The sequence below is a fragment of the Populus nigra genome, chromosome 2, assembly GCF_951802175.1.
Source record: "Populus nigra chromosome 2, ddPopNigr1.1, whole genome shotgun sequence".
NCBI classification, from domain to species: domain Eukaryota; kingdom Viridiplantae; phylum Streptophyta; class Magnoliopsida; order Malpighiales; family Salicaceae; genus Populus; species Populus nigra.
This window is the reverse complement of record NC_084853.1, coordinates 42082405-42092383: the sequence shown is the minus strand read 5'-3', so window position 1 is coordinate 42092383 and position 9979 is coordinate 42082405. Positions and strand designations below refer to the sequence as shown.

Below are 9979 nucleotides of genomic sequence, written 5' to 3'. Positions count from 1 at the left end.
GTAAAGTAAGGAGAAATTTAGTATTTTAATAAATATTAAATATTATCTAGAAAGGAAAATAGGCTAGCACGTGTAACGCATATGCCAAGGCCATTCGTTCCCCATCGTCCGACAGCCAAATGGTGGCTTTTAGGGCAGCATTTGATTAGTTTCATCGGCGCCGACATTATTTTTTTATTTTTTTCTCTCTCCTCATTGATTTCAATATTTGACCCTCCAGTTTTTCAAATTAACTTTTCAATTTATTTTTCTTTCATATGTGATTCTTATTTTTTTTGTTTTATTTGAGATAATTTTTAAAATTGATTTTTTTATGATTTATCTTTCTTTTTTATATCAAATTTGATCATCATTCTTTTTCTTTTTCTTTTTATTTTTATTATTTTTACTTTAGTAAATCTTTTCAATTGATTTTTTTTCCGATTTCATCTTTCAATATTAAATTGGTTAGGAATTAAGCATCTTGATTGAGTCTAGATTTACGATTTCATGGGCTACAAGTTTTGGAGATTAACCTAAGCTTAAGAGATTCGTTGGAGTTTGCTTGGTTTTTTTTTAAGCTCATGTTTTCTCAGTTTTGTCCTTTAGCATTTATTTAATTAAAGATTAGGCTCTGTTATATATTTTTTTTGTTTTTGATAGGATTTATTTAATTGAAAATTGGGCTCCATTAAAATTAAGGGGGGAATATAAAAATAATAGAGTCGTGCTATCAAGTAATCCCTAAAAATAAATGATTTCATTGATTTTGGAAAATTTTAATATTACTCCCTATATAGAAGATTTTGTTGATTTATGAAAAAGATTGACGTTAATCTTTAAAAAAGAAATTTCACCAGTTTAGGACTTTAAAATAAATATTGAACCTGTATTAATGGTGAAAATAAAAATGAGCTTTTTTAAAAAAGGATTTCTTACATGCGACTCTTTTTTTAAAAAAAAAATCTTTAACTATATTACTCTAGTTAGGAATATTTTTATTTTTTTTATCTTTTATTCTAAGACTATCCTTATTGTATTGTTTTTTGTCCTTCATTTTTTTTCTTGCACTTTTAACCCACTTGTTTATTTTGCTTCTTATTTTGATTTTTTTCCTTTCTCATTATTTATTTGTATTTTATTTTTTATTTTTTAAAAAACAACATTAACGTCAATTCAATAAAAAAAAAAGTAATCAAGAATTATGAAATGGATGTGTTAATAGCTGAAAATATATTTTTAGGTATTTTTTTTCTTTTCAAGTTTTTTGAGTTTCTTGAAAAGAAAATTGAAAATTACAAAAAGGGTGTGAAGGCTCGAAAACATATATTTGAATTATTATTTTTTGAGAATCCACGGGTTTCTTGATTTTCGTTTTCCCTCTCCCTCATAGAGGAAATAAGGTAATTAGGTGGTATACTATATTTATATGTGTACTAGAACTCCTTTTAATGACCTATTCATTATCTTATTATTTTCAATTGGACGATCCCTTAATCCAATTGACGGAGTCTTATAAATGGATTAATTTTTTTTTATTTTTACTGGAGATTAGGAATAGATGGACTTTCTCTAGGACCTATTTTACTGACCGGATTTATCACCACTTTAGCTACTTTAACGGCTCGGCTAATTACTCGGGATTCCCGATTATTTTATTTTTTGATGTTAGCAATGTATAGTGGTCAAATAGGATTATTTTCGTCTCAAAATCTTTTACTTTTTTTCATTATGTGGGAGTTAGATATCAATAAAAAAAATAATTAAAATTAAAAAAAATTAGATGTGTGAATAACTGGAAACATGTTTTTTTTAGAATCTTCATTTTTTTTTAGATTTTTGGAAAATAGTTTTGGAAGGGATTGTAAGAAATTCAGTTATAATATATAGGGTATGAATATCTAAATTTTTTTATCTAATAAATAATAAATAGATTATAAATATAAGTAAAAACTCGGTATATAAATACACATTATCATTCATGATAAAATATACTGAACTTAGCTCAAAGAGGTTATACAATGGCAATTATATTTGAGATAAAATTGATAAAAATAAAATAGAAAAAACTTTAACACTGATATCATAAGTTTGGGAGTGAATTAATATTTTCCTTAAAATTTTCTTTTCAAATCTGGAAACTCCCCTTTCTTCCTACCTAGGAATGCAAAAGTAATGAATTTTAACATTTTTTATGATGCTTTCGAAATCTTAGGAGACTTTTTTTTTCTGATAAATATGATTTTTTTTAAGGCACTACGATTGTACTTTTAAGGATGATAAAAGAAAAATGATTCTACTGTTAAATCGAGAAAAAAAGAGACAATATAATAAGTATTTATTTATTTTGTGCAGTACAATAGGTGGTCCAGGAACATACAGTAAGAGAACGCAGCACAAGCTGACGAGACATCTTGGTGTCTACATGGACATGTTCAATCCCTGCTATTGGCTGTCCTCTAGAATCGCCTTACTGTAGACGACACCTCATTGTCGGCTATGCTGATGATTCATTGCCCCACTCGCATCCACGTGTATACATCTTCTCCATTCACTATCCACGTGTCTTGCCCCTTTAGAAATCTCAAATTTACAGCGTTTTGCCACTCAAGGAATCGTAACACCCCCAATATGTGGTCCGTTACAGCAGAAACGACATCATTTGTATCATCATCAGTATCGGAAGCCACTTCTTAATCAGACGTCTAGAAATAAGTTTAATTTGTTTAAAAAACAAGCAATGATTACATTTTATTAAAACGCACTTTCACGGCCTCGCTCTCCGCTCCTATATATGATCTTTCCTATGCTTTTTTATGGTTGGCATGTACTGTTTGGTTCTTCTTCAACCATGGCAAACGTACCAAGGTCCCTCACATACTCTTCTCCAGCCCTCTTCAACCAAGCCGTGACAGCAGATCCTTGGCCATCTTCCTTTGTTTTGTACTGAGATTTTCTCAAAAGAAGAAAGAGCTCCTAGGGTTTTTCTTCTTTCCTGCCTTTTATTTTTCTTTTGCAGAGATATTATTATGGGTAGTACTGGAGAAAAGAGTCTGAGGAACTTTCACCTACACCTGCCTCATCTTCACCATCACAAGAAGCAAGCGAGAGATGTTCCGAAAGGGTGTTTGGCAATCAAGGTGGGTCAGGGAGAGGAGCAACAGAGATTTGTAGTGCCCGTCATATACTTCAATCACCCGCTGTTCATACAGTTATTGAAGGAAGCAGAAGAAGAATATGGCTTTGATCAAAAAGGCACCATCAGTATCCCTTGTCATGTGGAGGAGTTTAGGAACGTTCGAGGCATGATTGACAGGGAAAAGTCCATTCACCATCACCATCTTGTTGGATGTTTTAGGGCTTGATATTAGCATGTCATGAAAGAGATCGCGGTGGGTTGTGGTGCCAAACAGGCCTAACCCCATGAATTAGGTTCAGTCTTTTTATTGGGATGTCTAGATTTGGGCGTGCCTTTTTTAGGTGTGTTTCTCTTTCTTTCTGGTTCTTGATGGTTAGTTGATGCTGTGATGAAGACGACAAAATGTTGTTGCAATTGTATTGATTTTGTTTCTTTGCTAGGAACCATAATGAAAAAAGAGTAGAAGTAAATGCTTTTCGTTTCTTGAAGATGAATCTCGGAAAATTTTTAATGGTAATGGCATCTTCTGTACAGCACTGAGAAGGAGAGAATAGACAAGGCTAACCAATGGTAGGGCCATATATAGCAGTTTCTTTAAGACTTGTAAATTTTCTTTGCTTAGGTTACAGATATTGAACGTTCAATAATAATCATAATGCCGCACTCAACAATGAGGATTCTATTCACATATATGAAAATGACTTTTTCTTTACACGCCAAACATTTTCAAATAATGGATTGTGGAAACGAAACGATAATGTAAAGCAGTTTCAAAATCTTTGTTGTTTATCCTTGATAAGAATAAAACTGGAAAAAAGATAACTTTTTGTGCTTAATAACAACAGAGATCAGTTAATCCATGGAGCCATAACTGAGCATGAACTGCATAACATGCAAGGACCAGTCCCATGACTGCAGCAAAAGTACTGAACTGACTGAGTACATCGTTGGAATGGGTGAGATTGCATGTAACTATAAAAGAAAGTGAATAGCAAGAAAGAATCAAGGCTGCTGCTGCGTGGACCGATCGAATTGAACCCTCCACGTGTGGTGAGCTAGTTTCTCGATTGATGTATATTACAGCAAAGTTCTTGTAGGACAGACACAGCATCTCTGCATGGATGCCTTGAACAGAAGAGCCAAAAGGCATCAATTTTGAACCTTTTCCACTGTAGTATTTATTGAGGCCTGGAGATCACGGTTCAGGAATGACAAAGTTTCACTGGCATGTACATTTGGCTTCACGAATATTACAGCTTTAAAATGTTGAAGGCTACCAACAGAGCATTGCGGGGCCCTTCGGTGGAGTGGTGGGTTTTTGACTGTTCTGGAAATGCTTAATGCCACTGCTAATTTGTGTATAATATTAAAAAGCTTTTGCTATTTGCCTAAGCAGGGACAGGGACGTGTTTGTATTCTTCCATTCCTTGAATTTCTCATTTAATATAATCGATAATGAATTCGAGTCAATCCGATAACGACAGTGGGAAGCAAATAAATATCCCTATGTGATTATTTCAGGATTATTAAAAGATAAAAATACAGAGTTCACAGGAAGCATTGTAGTCCCTTTTCTCCTTTTTCAATGTTTATACGCCAGAATTAACTAGCTATAGGTGGATTACAAGCCATTTGCAGTTTCTAACTAATTGCATGTGCTCCATTAAAATCATATTCAGGAAATTGCTCCCAGGGAGAACTAATCTTTTACAGGGATGTTAAGCCTCTATTTCGTCAGGGTTTTTTCGGAGTTTCTTAAAAAGAGGAATATTATTTACATTCAGCTAGTTCCAATCATGGATGTATCTGAAGTTTAAGTACAGAGGAAGTTCCTCTGAAGAAGATTATGATTAAGATATGAAGATAAGATAAGATAAATCATTGTTCTTTCAATTTAAGATATATAAAAAATATCCACTTCTAAGTCCATATGGATAGTTTTAAATACATATTGGTTCTTCGAGTATAAACTACTACAAAATATAAATTTATGAGGACTTGTTTCATAATTATACCAATATTTGAGTAAAACTAATTTTAAATACATATTATAATGACATTTCTAGAAGAAATTTTATTATATATATATTTAGTAGTATTTATTTAATTATATATATATATATATATATATATATATCAATTTACTAACATTGGATATCTCAATGTGTTTAATTTGTTTCAAATACTATTAAAATTCTAATGACATTTGAAAACAAATGTCTCTATAACCAATATTAGTAAAAATATACCACAATTACCACTAAAATTAAAAAAAAAATACCACTAAAAAATATAGTAATGGAAATCATGAAATTCCGTTATAATGTATATCTATCAGAAAAATCTATTTGAGTAAAGTTTTTAGACAAATGCCATTAAAAATAAATTTTGTTGAAGTGATCTCAAATTATTCATAAAAAAAAGTAGTATTTTTCTTATAAAAAAATTTGCTAATATTAAAAAAAAAGTGTGTGATTAAATTGAATCTAATATTGTTTTGATAAAGATTTTTTTTCTATTGTAATTCTTTAATTTTGACATATCCTACTAACATTAAAAATCAGAATATAAAAATATGTGGCATCCAATAATTTATCGAATTTGATTTTCTATTGAACCTTCCAAAATTAACTTTCCAAATATAGATATACAAAAAAAATGTGTAATCCAAACAAAAATGAAAAAAAATAATTATGTAGGAGGGTATTTATAATATTTATTAGTGATATAGTGATATAAAATACATGGTCGAAATAATTCTTATACTTATATTTAAACATTTTATTTTCATGAAATAATCAAACCAACTTTAAGTTTTAAAACGAAAAATATCAAAATTGCAATACATCAAGGAGCCCACTTATGTTCTTTGGAATCACTGAGGCTGGATGTGCCAAAATCGCAATACAACAAGGAAGAAAATGGCATTAAATCGATTTTTAAAAAAAATGATTTATTGCAATGAGAGAGTTGGAGTAGACCCTCATCTTTGTAACGATGGTCAGTTCAATTCTTATCACAGTAACACAACTCTCTTATCCCGCGAACTACTAACCACTAATTAACACTAATTCCCTAACTGATTACCCACTGATTGTTGATTACAGTCCTATCTATGATATATATAAATAATAATAATTACGCCAAAACATTGTATCGCCATCCATCCCTGTCATGTGCTGGAGGAGGATAGCTTGCTAACGTCAAAATTACCTGCACAGGAAGTAAACGAGCAAAGTATTCTCATCTCCATTGATTGCTATCCGTCACCATCTCAGCGACTGTTACCTTCATCTCATCGACTGATAACTCCCGAGACGCATGCTGTACCAATGGCTTCCACGCTTTGCTGTTAAAACGACATATGCTAGCTATTCAAGAAAATGGGGATGACACAGGGTGATGGAACCTATTTGGAGGGTGATTTGGTATTGGAAGGGACCGGAGAGGATTGGAAGCTTGATGTGGAATGGCACATGGTAAACTGTTGACAAATGAAAACAAAGCTAGAAGGAGTCTTTCGTCGGAAGCACACTGTCATTTATGCCCGACTTTTGTAGAGTCCATTGTTCATGTACTTTGTGATTGTCCAACCAGCAAGGAGGAGTTGGAGACCGTTTATACCATCACAACACCGACATGAGTTTTACCACAGAAGGGAATATATTCTTTCCTTTTGAAAAATTTGCCCAGCCATGCAGTCACCGGAGAATGATGGAGTTGGGCTATGGAGTTTGGGGTCACTCTTTGGCATACAAGGAAAGCAAGGAACCAGAGAATTTTCAGGGAGCAAGCTGAATTTCAATCTAGCCCGATATGCAACATCAGATCAGGTATGGTTGCTGACATTAACAGGTCTCTTGTAGAGACATTTAGTGGGATGGAAATATCCCTTGCGGATGGGTGTAGCAAAGGTAACTCTGAAAGTGCAGGAGCGGGGGGTTGATTCGGGATAGCTTGGGGACCTGGATTAAGAGTTTTCAGTTTTGACGTTTATTCTTCTTTCATTTATAGTAGCAGTCAATTTTGACGTTTTCTCAAGTACTGATCACTAGCTATAAGTTGAAGACTCGTATGAATCACAACTGTGGTATTAGCCAATCTACTCTTAGCCTATAAACCAAATTGATATTTATGATTAAAACTATTGCCCCGTGATCATGCTTGAATTATAAGTAAAATGCACATGCATCTCATTAAATTAAGAAAAAAAAATCTTAAAATAAATTTTAATTAGTTTGCAATTACCATAAAGCTTCTTATTGCTGCACTTGAAAGGTCAACCAGTTGACATGCTTGTCCAAGTTCTAATACAAAAAAAAAATGGCAACTTGACCTTTATCAACAACTGAAGCTATTTATTGCCTTTTTTTCCTTTTCTTTTTTTTTCTTTTTGGGAGGAGGGGGGGGGGGATGCATTGTTTTGTAAGGTGTATAAAGTCAGACCTGCCTTATATGAATATATTATTTCTACCAGTTGGTGAATCATGCATCCACTGCATAAAAAATGTTACAGAGTCAGAGCAGACAAATGTAGCCGGCAAGACAGGTGCATGAAGCGAGACCTTAACACCCTCCTCCCTCCATCATCCAATTGAAAACAGATGATGAGTGTTTTAATTAGTTGAAGAGTTCTTCCAACCACATTTGTGATAAGTCTACATGCTCTTAATTGGGAGAATATGGTCTCAGCCAATTAACCAAGGTCTTCTACTTAGTCAACTCCAAAACTTTCCCTATCATGATTGCTCTTGTTATCAACTTACTGTACCCAACCCCCCCACTCATGCAAAGGGAGGCGCTCTTCCTAATTAAGCCTGGCCAAATTTAAATTTCCCAGTTACAGAAGAAGACCTTTCTGGTCAACCTTTGTCGTGTTTCTGGGCCTTCTATGTAATGCTCCAACCTCAGCTCCTGATTAAACGATCTTTAAGCAGATGACTGGACTGCGTACTGTGTAGAGTGAAACCGATTAGCCTGTGAGAAGCCTAATAATGACTGTTAAGTGCTGCTCTTGATTCTTATATAAGATGTCATGTTGGGGTACAAAATTCTGTTGGCCTTCAATGAAATCTTTAGCAAGAAAGTTTGAGAATAAACATGATGTCTGCTGACAGGCCAAAATGGAAATGATAGCTTATCCTGAAATTCTATAACCCTTGTCAACACTAAAAAGATCATGGAGAAATATTACAATAATTGACATATTCATAAAGCATGGACACTTCATTGCAATAGCACCCCCTTCCACAGTCCAGGAAGTTGCTCGGGTGTTCTTGGGTCATTTCTAGAAGTTTCTTGGGCTACCAACAACTAGCTGCAGTAGACGAGGTAGTCCAAAGAAAGATCAACATGGATCAATTATTGAAGACACAACAAGAATTAGCTAGGCACAAAATGCAACAAATTGCAGACAAAGGAAAAACAGAAAAGGGAATTTGAGGTGGAAGATTTGGTATACCCTAAACTACAACCTCATAGTCTCATAGACAAACCAATATGGCCTTAAAAGAAGAGCATTAAGTTGAATCTCGGGTTCTATGGGCTATAAAAAATAGTGCGAATGATTGGATTAGTAGCATACAAGTTACAACTACCTAAAGGCTGCACTATCCACCTTGTGTTCCATGTGTCTTTGCTCGAGAAGGTGAGAAAAGTAGATGTTGTAGTTTCGTCACTACTGCCGAGAGTAGATGGGTATGGAAGAGTTGAAGATTGTCTAGTAGTCATTTTAGACGGGAAGATTGGAGAAAGACAATCGAGCTGTGATCATGGGACCAAGATGTTCAAAGAGGATGCCATGTGGGGAGATATTGTGGAGGAACTCACTAATCAATTCCCTGAATCTTGCATTGATTCTTGAGGACAAGAATCTTATAGGGAGGGGACTATTGTTACAGGTCTTGGAATTAGTTGACAGAGAAGAGGATTGGAGCAAGCTTAGCAAGAATAAAACAGTTGCAGCAGTTGCACTGGTCACCGAAAGCAGCAATTGAGCAATGGAAAAGAAGTTGGTTAGCAGTTAGCAATTCAGACAGTAGTTAGTTAATAGTCACTTACAATCAGTTGTTAGTTAGGAAAAGAAGAATGGCTTGTATAAATAAAGACTCTTTCTTCTTTTCTCATTTCTTCCTTTTAAAAACTCACACTGCTTGTTAAGAAGAACTTAACAGGAGGGCGGTGTTGACGATGGTCGATGGAGAGCGGGAGCGGTGTCAGATCCGTGATGGTGTTGACGCCGATTCTCTGATTCAATCAAATATCCTATACCGACCCAAAGGCCGATGAAAGCCCGCCCAATAGCAAGAAGGCTTTTTCAACGATTGGAATGCTTCCTTCCTCGATTGATGAGGCCTAAGGTAAGGAGTGTCTTTTGTGCTTTGCTTGCCGGTTAGTTTTGCGTATCAGTTCCTTGCTTTCCTTCCCCAGCTTGAAGTGCAGTTACAAGCCTTAGGTTACTTACCAAGACATACGATTAGCGGGATAAGCTCCCTTTGATTTGATGCCTCTTTCTTGGGCTTTGGCCAAGCCAGGAAAAAACAAGCCGTTATTTATACTTCTTTTTAAATTTCTTCTTCTTTCTAGTTTCTTGTACCCTCGTTCCCTAGTTGCTTCGAGAAAAAGGTTTCCTCGATTATCCTTTCACTCATTATTCTTTATTTCTTGTTTTATTTTCTTCTCTTATGATTTACAAAAAAAAAAATATAAATACAAAAGGGATAGCAAAAAAACAAATTGACCGGAATCGAAGACGCATTTTTTGAGAATTTTCGTATTTTAAAAAAATAAAAAAATTTGAGAATACATGAGAAGGGTCAGGCAAGCGTTTCATCATGCTGGCCAGATCATGTATGAACAGAA

At 34.2% G+C, this 9979-nt stretch overlaps 1 protein-coding gene across 1 annotated transcript; it reads left to right on the top strand.

Annotated features, from left to right (window-relative positions):
• The first annotated feature begins 2830 nt into the window (after window positions 1-2830).
• Window positions 2831-3344, top strand: LOC133682990 (auxin-responsive protein SAUR32-like). The gene is made up of 2 exons (XM_062106513.1): window positions 2831-2922; window positions 2999-3344. Exons 1-2 carry the CDS (start codon window positions 2831-2833, stop codon window positions 3342-3344), a joined length of 438 nt encoding a protein of 145 aa, XP_061962497.1.
• The last annotated feature ends 6635 nt before the right edge of the window (window positions 3345-9979 follow it).